The sequence below is a fragment of the Hibiscus syriacus genome, unplaced genomic scaffold, assembly GCF_006381635.1.
Source record: "Hibiscus syriacus cultivar Baekdansim isolate YM2019G1 unplaced genomic scaffold, ASM638163v2 tig00111151_pilon, whole genome shotgun sequence".
NCBI lineage: Eukaryota > Viridiplantae > Streptophyta > Magnoliopsida > Malvales > Malvaceae > Hibiscus > Hibiscus syriacus.
The window spans coordinates 1,747,626-1,762,081 of NW_024062999.1; the positions used below are offsets into that span (position 1 = coordinate 1,747,626).

Consider the following 14,456-nt stretch of genomic DNA (forward strand, 5'->3'; position numbering starts at 1 on the left):
GACTGAAACTGGCAATTATGAGGATGAAAAACAACCTATAGTTGCTACAGCTGAAGAAAATAACAAGGATGAATCTGATCCTTTTGGACTTGATGCTGTAATTCCTAGATCTGGGAAAAAGGATGATAGAGCAAAAGGAAAGAAAGATGTGATAACCTAGAACAGGATAGGCGATGAGGAAGACACGAAGAGATTTCTTAAGTCAGAGAGAAGCCTTGATTTCTTGTTTAGAGATTGCTGCTCGCCGTAATAAGACGCCATGGTAAGTCATAAGTGTTCATTGCTTGCTGCTGTTACTTCAAGGACAGGAAACTCTGCTTTTAGATAGTTTCTTGTGTTGATTTTATTCAGGAGACTAATTGCATCATTGGCATTGCATGTTGTATTCTTCATAGGTGCCAGACAGTTATAGACATATTGTTAAAGCATGCATTTGACAATGTAGCAAGGTTTACTTCTCGACAACGGAATTCCATTGAAAAACTATGGGCTTTTGTTTGGGAGCAGCAAATCCGTAGGAAGCAAGGGAAATCTGTTTCTGGGAAACTTGATGTGAACGATTTCGAATGGCTTCAGCAAAAGTATTCTACCTAGAAAATCAGCATTTGGCATTCAGTTGGAGCTAGTGAGGACCGTCGATGTCAACAATGGCTTGGATGAACACTTTTGCTTTCCTGTTGTGCAGAAGAATTATGATATTAACTCTTATGAAGAAAGCAATTTGAAATCATTGATTGATCATCTCTTAATCTGAATGTAATACTCTTCAAATCTGGAACATTTTTAATCGAAAGAATTCATGAGACTTGGTTACTTTCCATCATGTTTCCTTCAGTTGGTTTAAATTCTTCAAAAATATCTTTACTGGGCACTGTGCATCAAGTGCAGATCCAATGACTGCAGTTTTAATAACAGGTGAAAAACAGAGAGACATACAGAATTGCAATTTCCCTTCCATTTACTTTGTACTGCACATCTCTTCACTGTGTTCTTCAAACATACATGCTCAACTGTAGTGCTGCCTGTAATCTCCACAGGAACAGGTTCCTTCTCTGAAGTGGTGAAAGCGCTTTCGACCACGTACTATTATTACTCTCCGATTTATTTTAGACATCAACTTAGTTGCAGTGTGACAATAGTTACAAACTGAGATTTTTCACAATCCGAATTGGAGTCCCTGGGGCTGTGCTAATGAGGCCAAAAGCCATTTCCAGTTTCTCACTGTGATAGTTAAGTGCGGTTTCTTTCTCTTCCTCATCTATGTTTTTCAGGACTGCAGAAGTGTCTGCCCTGTACCCTGCCTCCTTTAGCTTGTCAGATACCATAACATTTATCTTTTTGATTTCAGGGTGTGTCCTATCTCCCATTATGAACTCATGAACATAATCCATTTACTTCAATACAGCTGAGCCCTGGTTCTTTCCTCATTCCCTTGTTCTTCATTGCTTTTCTCACCAAAGCAACATCATTCCACCTGTTTGCAATTGCATATATATTTGATATCGAAACATTATAACCGCAGTGTTGAGGTTCCTGGTGAACAAGCTGCCTTGCAGCTATTTCCCCTAATATAGCATTCTGGGGAAGCTTGCATGCAGCAAGCAGAGTACTCCATATAATGGCGTTTTCCCTTATAAGCGTGCTTTTGATAATCTCATAGGCCTCATCTAGATGTCCTGCTGGACCAAGAAGATCCACCATACAACAATAGTGCTCAATCTTTGGAACCAATTCAAATTCATGAACCATTTTGTCAAACATCAACATACCTTCTTCCACCAACCCTGCATGGCTACAAGCATGAAGAAGAGCAACAAATGTGATATCGTTAGGCCTAACACCCACTCTTTCCATCTCGGAGAGTAGCTCCAAAGCCTCCTTACCACATCCATGCATTCCGAATCCTGCCATAATCGTACTCCACATGCCAACAACTCGATCTTTAGCTTCCCTGAGCAATTTCCAAGCTCCATCAATGTCTCCACACTTGGCATACATTTCCAAAAGTGCGGTTTTTAATATCGTACCCATAAACTTTATTGTCCAATCTTTCAAATATGCATAGATGTCAAGTGCAATGTGGGGTTGGGTGTTTTTAGTGTAAGATGTGATAGGGAGATTAAATTGTGCTGAACGGCTTAGCTTGGCACCATTGAAGTAAATCAGTGTGTCATCTTCACAAATAAAATGTCTTTGTTTTGAAGAAAGCTATTGGACTTGGATTTCATGCTCACCCATTGGCCCAAAATTAGTAGCGGCCTAACTAAGATAACCAGTTTCTTCAATCTTTACAAGAGTCTCCACGCCCAAAATATCACAAAAAGATTAAACAAAACACTTTAAATACACATACCCAAGTTATTTTCTATTGAAAGATGATTTTATGAACAATTTAGAGTTTAATATTTTTCTCATTAAAAAAAATAATAAATAATTTTAACTTTATTCCACGCTACATACAAAAAAATTAGATGTGTTAATTTCTTCTCTCTTAGTTGGATAGCCATGCCGTTGGAGTGGGATTTATTCCGTAGACTTGGTTGACTTGACCACCTTGTGAAGTCTATTTCATAAGCTTCTGCAGGTTATTAAATCTCACACAACATACAAAAAATTAGATGTGTTATTTTCGTGGGGTCGTGAGAGTCAGATTTACTCCATAGATTTTATTAAATATTTGATTTCTTTGTTTGTTAGCATAATGAGTTAGTAACAATGTTGTTAGTCAAGAGAAGCTTCTTGAAGTTGTTATAGCAGTTAAGGTTGTTAGCATGGTTAGTTGAATAGTTAAGGTTGTTACATTAGTCAAGTGAAGCTGTATATAAACAGCAGCAATCTTGTATTCAATGCAGAGTTCTTGTATTCAATATACAAGTGTTGTTCATTTGTTTTCTGCATTCTCAATATGGTATCATTCGCCAAACGATCCTGATTTCGTTTTCTTCCGTTGCATGAAGTTCGTTGACTCTATCATGGCTGCGTCTGTCGTCTTTAATGCTGTTTTCTCCTTTTCCCTAAAACAAAATGCGTGAGGTCCATCACGTTCAAGGAGACCAATGCGGGAACCAAATCGGTTCCAAGTTTTGGGAACTGATTTGCGATGAGCACGGCATTGATCCTAGCGGGAGGTTCAATATGGATGGCAAATCATCCGAAAACCAACTAGAGCGGATCAATGTGTATTACAATGAGGCTTCCGGTGGAAGGTACGTCCCTCGTGCGGTTCTCATGGATCTCGAATCCGGTACTATGGATAGTATTAGATCTGGTCCTTACGGCCAGATCTTTAGGCTTGATAATTTCGTGTTTGGACAATCTGGTGCCGGAAACAACTGGGCCAAAGGTCATTACACTGAAGGTGCTGAGTTGATTGATGCTGTTCTTGATGTTGTTCGTAAAGAGGCTGAGAATTGTGATTGCTTGCAAGGCTTCCAGGTATGTCATTCACTTGGAGGAGGCACTGGCTCTGGCATGGGAACCCTCCTTATTTCAAAAATCAGAGAAGAATATCCAGACAGGATGATGATGACATTCTCTGTTTTCCCTTCACCTAAAGTCTCGGACACTGTTGTGGAGCCGTATAATGCCACCCTTTCTGTGCACCAGTTGGTTGAGAACGCTGACGAATGCATGGTTCTTGACAATGAGGCACTTTATGATATTTGCTTCCGGACATTGAAGCTCACTAATCCGAGTTTTGGAGATCTGAACCACTTGATTTCCTCCACTATGAGTGGTGTAACATGCTGCCTTAGGTTCCCCGGACAGCTGAACTCCGACCTCCGAAAGTTGGCTGTGAACCTGATCCCATTCCCACGTCTTCACTTCTTTATGGTTGGGTTTGCACCCCTCACATTCCGTGGTTCCCAGCACTACATTTCTCTCACAGTCCCGGAGTTGACTCAGCAGATGTGGGATGCAAAGAACATGATGTGTGCAGCTGATCCACGACATGGTCGTTACTTGACTGCATCAGCCATGTTCCGTGTTAAAATGAGCACAAAGGAAATGGATACTATGACATTGCATTGATAGCTCAATTGTTGACAATTTATATTCCTCGTTATATGCTTCTTCTTCTTCAAGGTTGTTGGAACTTGGGAGCTTCACAACCAAGTGTTCATAAAAAAAATATATGTCAAGGATCCTTGTAAAAGAGGATGAAGAAGAAAGAAATGAAGGTGAATAAAAAGAACGAAAGGAAGCATCGGCACTTTCGATTCAAGTGAACGGAAGGAAGCATCAGCACTTTCGATTCAAGAAGAACGAAAGGAAGCACCGGCACTTTCGATTCAAGTGAACGGAAGGAAGCATCAGCACTTTCGATTCAATTGTTCATCTTTTCATCGATATGTTGAATGTTAGAAATTAGTTGTAATTAGTTTTTTTAGAGCTTGCTGTAATAGTATATTCAAGGTCAGAAGAACAGAAGAAGAAGAAGTAGAGGGAATGTTAGCATAATGAGTTAGTAACAATGTTGTTAGTCAAGAGAAGCTTCTTGAAGTTGTTATAGCAGTTAAGGTTGTTAGCATGGTTAGTTGAATAGTTAAGGTTGTTACATTAGTCAAGTGAAGCTGTATATAAACAGCAGCAATCTTGTATTCAATGCAGAGTTCTTGTATTCAATATACAAGTGTTGTTCATTTGTTTTCTGCATTCTCAATATTGTTAATTTTATATTTTAATTTTAAATAATTAAACATATTTAAAATATTAAGATTATTAATTTTAAAGGAATATATTTTTTCGATGGTTAAAGTTTATGAAAATATATGTTCAATTAACTTTTTAAAAAAATTATTCTCTCTTTGTTGGGTGGTCATATAGTAGGAGTGGCACATACTTCATATACTTAAATGATTTTATGCAAAACAAATGAAGATTTTTTTCCGCATAAATTTACCAAGAAATTTAAACCAACAAACTTTAGAAGTTTAACGATAAAAATTGAAGTACTTGATTTTAGTCCAAATACTAACACATTCTGTAAGCTTAGCACTGTTTACTTAAATAACCATTCATGTATTTCTTGCTCTAATTTTAGGATAAAATTACACCATCGACAAAACGAGGCAGTTTCAGTACATTAGCCATTACTGAAATTTTAGATATTAAATATGACGTAGAAATAATATATTTTTGGATTAATCTAATTTCTAGGTTGAAAGTGTTAAAAAGTCTAGTGTAATTTTATTACCATATAGTACATTAGCCATTACCGGAGCATGCATTGTTCTTTGAGGAAGAATACCATTTGGAACAGTAATACTCCCATGTTTAGTCCTTGTTCTTAGGACCGAAGTCATGAAATTACATCAACAACAATAAATTATCTGGTTTCACCTAACATCAAATAATAATCGATAATGTCAAATATTCAATCAAGAGCACATAAAAAAACAATACAACTTGATCTCACTAAACAATTAAGTGATATAAAATAATGATATCTGGTGTCACATAAGCAATCAAGTATCAATAATAGTGGTAGTGGTCGGTCTTATTGAGTATTATTTCACCATATAGATTTAAGTACGGTTGTCCAGTCTCACTAAGCATCAAGTTGTTCATTCATAGATATTCGGATAGTAATTCGCCACTAAAATAGAATGGATAAATATTACCACGTGCCAATAATTGTCCTTAAGGCCGAACATTGAGACTTAATGCCATTTATAAGATTCATCAAGTATTACGAAAGCTTGATTCGGAGTGAAGAGTAGTCGTCCACCTAATCACCTTAGAGTACACATGCCTTTTAGCTCTCGAAATATAGAAATCTTATTGTTAACATACAAAACAAGTATAATATTCATCCTCAACATCTAATTGAATAGTCACATTGATCTTAATGCCTTTTAAGAACTTTATCCTTTAACGTTTCATTTTGAATCAAAATAATTTTTTTTATGAAAATTTATCTTTTTGATTTCAGGGTGTGTCCTATCTCCCATTATGAACTCGTGAACATAATCCATTTACTTCAATACAGCTGAGCCCTGGTTCTTTCCTCATTCCCTTGTTCTTCATTGCTTTTCTCACCACTGCAACATCATTCCACCCGTTTGCAATTGCATATATATTTAATAAATAATTTTAACTTTAAATTATCAAACATACTTAAGATATTAATATTGAATTGTTTAATAATGAAATAAATATTCAATAAATTTTAAACTTTATGTAATTTTATTTTTTTTCTCTCTTAATTGGATAGCCATGCCGTAGGAGTGGGATTTATTCCGTAGTCTTAGTTGACTTGACCTCCAAGTCAAGTCTATTTCATAAGCTTCTGCAGGTTATTAAATTCCACACTACATACAAAAAATTAGAAAACAATAGCTAATTTGATGTGTTATTTTCGTGTGGGAGACTCCATAGATTTTATTGAATATTTGTTTTCTTTGTAAATTTTTTATTTTAATTTCAAATTATTAAACATATTTAAAATATTAAATATTAAGATTATTAATTTTAAAGGAATATATTTTTTCGATGGTTAAAATTTATGAAAATATATGTTCAATTAACTTTAAAAAAAATTATTCTCTCTTTGTTGGGTGGTCATATAGTAGGAGTGGCACATACTTCACAGACCTGTTGATTTGATATCCTTGTCATGTTTATTTCATAAACATTTTTTTGGATTGAAAAAGTCCTCAAACCTCAATTTTCATAAATTTAAGTACTAATTTCAATTTGAAAATCTCAATCCCTTTTCTTAACTTAAGTTTAATTTTATTGGTAATAGTTTTTTTATTTGAAAACTATAAAAAAGGAAAACAACCTTGTTTTAGTCCTCTATGCTTACAATATTGATCAATTTGCCTCCTAAAAAACTATAAATGTAGAAGATTAAAAATTGTATTGTTCAATTAGTGATAACTTTTTAAAAAATATTTTAATAATTAATGAAAATAAACTAAAATAAAACAAAAGGATTTCTTTAGTTAAATAATTGAAATTCAGATTAAATTCGTTATTTCATAACTTAATTATTAACATATGATTTTTTCCTTTTCATGATTTCATCTTTTTCACAATTAGCAAACCGTATGCTTTTTGACTATCAATTTAATGTTTTTTTTTGGTGCAGTAATTTAGAAATTTCTTTTCAAGTGAAAGGTCCTTGCGCGTTGCACCGTAGAGCTTCAGGGTGAGAGTTCCCTAGGGTTATACTACCAAGTGAAAGTTCTAGTTGAGAATTTAGAAACAAGGTTCAGAGTGTCTAGTCCCCTAGGGTTAGACGTTTTGGTTGACAAGGTTCACCGCCGTTGCCACGTAGAACTACAGGGTGAGATATTCTTAGCCGATTTGATTGAACTATCGTTTCGAAAGTTCGATGTGATATTAGGCATAGATTGACTTTTCAAGCATGACGTAAGTTTGAGGTGTAAAGTGAGACGACTCAAGCTTCACAAGGTAGTGATGACTAGTGGGAGTTCGGGTTATACTACCAAGGTTGTGAAGCCTTCTTGGCTCATGTTGTCGAGACACGAGTCTCCGTTCCGACGCTTGAGGATATCCGTACTGTTTGAGAGTTCTCTGATGTGTTTCTAGAGGAGTTTCCAGGGCTACCACCCGACCGTCACGGTAGAGTTCAGCATAGAGGTTTTGCCAGGTTCAGTCCCGGTGTCTATTGCACCTTGTCGAATGACCCTGACAGAGTTAAAAGAGTTAAAGAATCAGATTCAGGAACTGCTCGATAAAGATTTTATCTGGTCGAGAGTTTCACCTTGGGGAGCACCGATCCTTTTTGTCAAGAAGAAGGATGGGTTGATAAGGTTATGCATCGACAATCGACAACTAAACAAGTTAACCATTAAGAATCGCTACCCTCTCCCTCAGATAGATAATTTGTTCGACCAACTTAAGAGCGCATGTGTGTTCTCCAAGATTAACTTGATGTCAGAGTATTATCAGTTGAAAGTAAAGGACGTCGACATCACCAAGACCACGTTAAGGACGAGGTACGACCATTACGAGTTCTTTGTAATGCCGTTCAAACTCTCCAATGCCCTGGCAGCATTTATGGATTTGATGAACCACATTTTTTATCCCTAAAATCTTGATCCTTCTTCTTAACTTACGTTTATTTTATTGGTAATAGTTTTTTTAAACAAAACTATAAAAAAGGAAAACAACCTTGTTTTAGTCATCTAAGCTTATAATAGTCTAAATACTCATTTTTTTTCTCCCTCGAAGAAATAGATACTCAATAATTAAAGTGGGGGACTAAATTTTAATTAAAATAATTCAAGTTCCAGGGACATGTTTAAACCAAAAAGAAACAGCTAATTTAGTTATTGAAGTTGATATTAAAAATTTAAAATGTGTCTTTTTTACATCTTAATCATTATTTTCCTTTCCTCGAGAAAAATGGTATACATTTTAATTTTACTTAATGATCATATAGAAATTAAGTATTAAATGATGATCATACTAGATTTGTTATTTTATAGCTTAATTATTAATATATTTTTTTCCTTTTAAGATTAGTCTTTGTTTTTGTTTGTTTGTTTTTTTTGTGGTGTGGAAATTTAGGGTACTGGATGAAAGTTCCTTCCGCCTGCTCTCCACCGTATAATTTTTTTTGTTCTAGCTCTCTCTCTAATATCTATATATTCAGAGTTGCTAAGATTGGTACAATGAAATGGCAACCATGACAATTCTTACAAATTCCTTATTCCCATTTCTTCTTCTCATTGCGGTTATCACTGTTAGCTTCTTCCATGGCAATTCCAATGTGCTTTGCATTGAAAGTGAGAGAGAAGCTCTTTTGAAGTTGAAGAATGATCTGATTGATCCTTCAAACACCCTATCTTCCTGGGTTGAAGGTGTGGATTGCTGTCATTGGAATGGTGTCGTCTGCCATAACTCAACAGGCCACGTCCTCCAACTGCACTTGCCTGCTCCTTTTTCACCTCCTGATGATTGGGCATCACTTGCTGAATGGGAAGCCTACCGTCATTCAGCTCTAGCAGGCAAACTAAATCCTTCTCTGCTGGAGTTGCAGCATCTCAATTGGCTTGACCTGAGCAATAACAATTTTAGTAGCATTCAAATCCCTGAGTTTTTGGGTTTGCTGGGGAGTTTAACATATCTTAACCTCTCCCAAGCACTATTCCAGGGAGCCATTCCTCATAACCTTGGGAATCTCTCGGAGTTGCAGTATCTTGACCTCCGAGGTATTTATTTATCGGAAGAAGTGAAAAGTCTTCAATGGGTTTCTGGACTTTCTTCTTTGCGGTACCTTGATTTAAGTGATGTGGATCTTCGTAATGCAACTGATTGGCTACAGGTAACATTATCCAATCTTCCTTCTTTGTTAGAGTTGCACTTGTCTGGTTGCATGTTACAAGATGATACATCTCCTATCAGCACTGTTAATTTTACAAATTCACTAGCCGTTCTTGATCTTTCTGGGAACCCATTATTTTCATTTCCAATGTGGATATTTGGTCTTCACGGTCTTGTGTCCATTGATCTTAGCTTCGATTATTTGAAAAGCCCAATTCCAGATTACTTTGGGAACATCTCGTCTCTTGAAGTCCTTCATCTTGTGTCCGATGCATCTAGAGATTTCAACCCCCACAGTTTTTCCATACCAAACTCCTTGTATAGTTTAAATCGCCTTCAATTCCTTGGTCTTGTTAAGAACAATTTCCAAGGCGAAATTTCAAATGCCATTGGAAACTTGAGCTCTCTCATTCACCTTGATCTGTGGGGCAATCAGCTTCAAGGAAAAGTACCAGCCTCTTTAGGAGATCTTTGCAAATTGAAGGAGATGGATTTATCATATAATGGAATTGATCAAGACATATCAGAAATCCTACGGAGTCTGTCTAAATGTTGTTTGGAGAGCTTAGAGTCATTGAGTATGGCAGATAACCAACTTTCTGGCCATTTAACTCATAAACTTGGGCAATTTAAAAATTTAGCTTACCTGAACCTTGCTCGAAACAACATTTCTGGTCCTATTCCACTGTCGATATGGGAGTTATCATCTTTGAAGGTCTTTGATGTTTCAGAAAATCAATTAAATGATCCCATTCCACTGTCGATAGGGGAGTTATCATCTTTGAAGGTCTTTGATATTTCAGTAAATCAATTAAATGGTACTCTTCCTCCAAGTTTTGGGCAGTTGAAAAATTTAGAATCTTTATATATTGGGCAAAATCAGTTGGAAGGAGTTGTATCGGAAACTCATTTTTCTAATCTCACAAAGTTGTCAACGTTGTCTGCATCCGGAAACATGTTGAGATTTGAACCAAACTCAAGCTGGATTCCTCCGTTTCAATGTGAAATTATCGAATTGAGTCATTGGCATCTTGGCCCCAAGTTTCCCCATTGGTTGAAGTTCCAAAATAGTTTGTCTCTTTTAGATCTCTCTCATGCGGGAATAGCGGACGTCATGCCCACTTGGTTTCTGAACCTTTCCACTCAATTTCAAATGCTAAATCTTTCCTCTAATCAACTTACTGGAGGGATATCATATTTGACAGTAGGAAACATTGTCGACCTGAGTTCAAACCGATTATCTGGTCCGCTACCAAGACTGTTGTCAAACCAATTCTATTTTGGATTTTCCAGACCGATTTTTTAGTCTGTCAAGGAATTTATTTTCAGGATCCCTTTCTGAATTTGTTTGTAATTCATCAGTGACATCAATGTCCGTTATTCACATTGATACAAATCTCCTCTCTGGAGAAATTCCAGATTGTTGGGACCGTTGGTGGAGTTTGTGGATCTTAAATTTGGGAAACAACAATTTGACAGGAAGAATCCCATCTTCTTTGGGACATGCAAGACTTGAAATGCTAAACCTTCGGTACAATAGCATGTTTGGAGAATTACCCTCCACTTTGCAAAGTTGTAGGGGTTTGGATCTTCTTGATCTCAGTGAAAATCATTTTAGTGGAAGAATACCTGCATGGATTGGTGACAAGCTCTCTAACCTTATGGTACTAAGCCTCCGATCAAATAACTTTGTTGGGCATATCCCTCATCAAATTTGCGCTCTTCAATCTCTTCAGATCTTGGACCTTGGACACAACGACATTTCAGGAGCTATTCCAAAATGTTTGAGAAATTTAAGTGCAATGGCCATTAAAGAAAAACAAAGTAAGCACTATTACGGTGGGATATCGTTCCGTAGAAATGCAAATAGGATCAATTATTTGATGAGTGCGTCATTGGTGCTGAAAGGGCGAGAGGACTTGTATAGTACCACACTGGGACTTGTTACAAGCATAGACCTTTCATCTAATAGTTTTACAGGACAGATCCCAAAAGAAGTTGGAACTCTCATTGGGCTATTGTCATTAAATCTTTCAAGGAATCTCCTAACAGGAAATATACCAGATAGCATTGGCGACTTGAAGTTGATGGAATCACTTGATTTGTCGATGAATCAATTTGCATGGTGGAATCCCTTCAAGTTTCTCAAATTTGAACTTCTTGAATCACTTCAACGTGTCCTACAACAACCTGACAGGACAAATCCCAACAGCTACTCAGCTTCAAAGCTTTGAAAACTCTTCCTTCATGGGCAATCATCTCTGCGGGCCTCCTGTGAGTAAAAGCTGCAGCCCTAAAGGTGTTCCTACTGATGCTTCAAAGAATGGAGAAAACAGTGGAAGAAGTAAAGTGAACGGGTTCTATGTGAGCATGGTTGTTGGGTTTGTAATGGGATTTTGGGGAGTGGTGGCTCCCCTGTTTTTCATCAGGTCATGGAGGCATGCATATTATGGAAAGCTAGAGCATATTGGTAACAAGGTGTATGTGTTTTGGGCTACTAAATGTATTTAGTTCCATAGGGAAACAAATAAAATGTACAATTAATGTTTGCGTGTGTTTGTAATTTGTGTAACTTATTGAAAAAGTATGTATGATTGAAAAAGTTATAGCAAGTATAATTAAGGTTTGTGTGTTTGTAGTTTGGTTGAGTAGTGCAAATGTTTCCTTTTTACTTTGTTCAGTCTATTAACTTAGGAGATTGATTTCAACAAGCCGTTATCGTCTTGAACTCGGTTTGATTTCAATAATTTGTTTCCAATGTGGCGTGGTGGTAACAATGGAATCTTGATTTGCAGCAGTGGTCGCTGCCTTATTCTCATTTCATTTATCATTGCCGCTATCTGTGTTAGCCTTTGCTATTGCAATTTCATGTAAGGAAGAAAAGTAACTCGGTTCATAGCAACCGACCTGAATACGATGTTGTAATCCCATCGTCCAGTACGTTAAGTTTTGCTGTATATATCAAAGATAATTTGTCTATGAGTACTTAAATAAAACATAATACATGGATCATGGTGACTTTTTTCTCTTAAAATTGAATAATATCTTTCGCATATCACAATATATCATGTCTTAACATTTTAGTTAAAATTTCTTAACGAGTAAATTAAATATTTATTGTTAGAACATGAAATTGTATATATTTTGATTAAATTTCCATGTGTTTTGATGATCTAATATATTTACGAGTTCATCTTTTGTTTAAATTTTTTATTTAATATATTAAAATGACAGTTGAAAACCATCACATGAAATAACACGTCTTCCTATGTTTTAATGTACTAACAACCCTATTAACATATTCCAATTGATACCTTGAGAAATCACGATCTTTTGACATGACTTCTAACAAACTCACGTGACCATCAAAACTAAACTAATTGTCAATTGACCATATCTACTTAGTCTACCAACATATAGGCATCCATAGTAACCCTATATCTAACACTAAGACCACTATAAAATCCCTCGAACAAACTCAAGAGAAAGGATGCAACCCTCGTACTCCAACCATCTCTCTTACCTCCTAATAAAGACAAGATATTGACATCGATCGATATCCGTTCACTCTTCTCCCAAATCAAAAAGAATAAACCATCTACGGTTGTCGTGATCCATTTGTTCCATCAATAGTTTGTGAGATAAGTGTGTAACATCTCCTATCTCAATATAATCAGTCAAAATGCTCCCTGCACGTCCAAATCATTTTTCCTAATTTCTTTCCCACATACGTAGTTATTTCTTATTGATGTCAGTAAATTTGAGCTGCAAAACTTGCATGTGTGGGTGGAGAGCCCTCAGAAAACAATGAGGATGTCATGAGTCGCCCTGCACGTCCAAATCATTTTTCCTACGAGCGTTGGAGAATTGTTGCAATATCGTTGATCTCAAAGCCTGTTTAGGACGTTGGCCAAGAAGCATGTTGATTTTCTAAAAGATTTAGAAGAAATTTGGTGTTTGGAAGTCGATAAAAAATTAGAATAAAAAATGGATGAGGGAAACCAACATGAACTAATTTAAAGGCTCTGGTAAATAATCATATTTACAATAAATTCATTTAAAATTAATATTTCCAAATTTGACTTGGTTAAAATAAATAGAATATAAATTATAAAATTCTCAAATAAAATTTTTAACTTCAAATCTCTAGTTTTATTAATTTAATTTTAAAAAAAAGAAAATTATAAAAATCCATTTTGACTAAAAAATTTATTCAAAAAATTTCAGAATTCGAACCAACTACATCTTTTATAATCTGATTAACTCAGATTCTGGGATATGACATAGGTCCGAATCCATTGGTTTATATTATCTCTGAAATTTAGAAACTTTAAATTATGTGCATAATCTATTGGAAAGAGTTGTACAAGAAACTATGACAAAACTGATGGCATCCGAAAAACATGTTGAGATTTGTACTAAACTCAAGTTGGATTCTACACTTTCAATGTGAAACTATCCAATTGGGTGTCTGAAATGAGTTTCACATGTGAATAAAATTCTTGTATCATTAATATTCTTTACATGCCTGAATTTTAGATGTAGTTCCCACTTTTTGGATCTTTTCCATTCAGTTTGAATGCGTAAATCTTTCCTGTAATTAATCAACTTCTCTTTGTGATTTCATATTTGAATATGAGATACAATGTCGACTTGAGTTCAAACCAATTCTATAGTCCATTGACACATGTCCTACCAATAGAGATATGAAATCAGATGATCGTTTAGATTTCAGGTTAAATAATGTCAAGTCAAACCAAATCGAATATGAATTATGTTAAGTAAATTCAATGATTCAAACTAATTCTATAATCCATTGCCACATGTAGTTACATATATGTGTGTCACACACCCCTCCATCCTACCTAGGAATAGAATCCGGAATTATACATCGGAACTGCACACCTAGTTTACTTGCTCCGTTGAACCTTGGAGTATCTACGCCCAGTTAGCAAAGAACTGCCTAGTGCACTATATTAGGGTTGGCCATAACTTAATATACAATCGTTCCCTTGTTCTAGAGTGATTTGGGTGTTCGTCATGTTTCCCGAACAGCACACAAGGCAAGTCTTATAATACCCTAAGTTATAGGGGTTTTAAGTTAAAATTCACATTTTTAATATTGTTCCATCTTGTTTCTCGAACATAACACAAGG

At 35.8% G+C, this 14,456-nt stretch overlaps 2 protein-coding genes across 2 annotated transcripts; both read left to right on the plus strand.

Moving 5' to 3' along the window:
* The first annotated feature begins 3,024 nt into the window (after positions 1 to 3,024).
* On the plus strand, positions 3,025 to 4,049 carry LOC120154931 (tubulin beta-6 chain-like). The gene has a single exon (XM_039166548.1). The coding sequence runs from the start codon at positions 3,025 to 3,027 to the stop codon at positions 4,030 to 4,032; it is 1,008 nt and encodes a 335-aa protein (XP_039022479.1). The 3' UTR covers positions 4,033 to 4,049.
* Positions 4,050 to 8,606: 4,557 nt separating this feature from the next.
* On the plus strand, positions 8,607 to 13,861 carry LOC120154932 (receptor-like protein EIX1). Its single transcript, XM_039166549.1, has 2 exons — positions 8,607 to 9,301; positions 13,831 to 13,861. The coding sequence occupies exons 1-2, from the start codon at positions 8,654 to 8,656 to the stop codon at positions 13,837 to 13,839; spliced, it is 657 nt and encodes a 218-aa protein (XP_039022480.1). The 5' UTR covers positions 8,607 to 8,653; the 3' UTR covers positions 13,840 to 13,861.
* Positions 13,862 to 14,456: the final 595 nt, after the last annotated feature.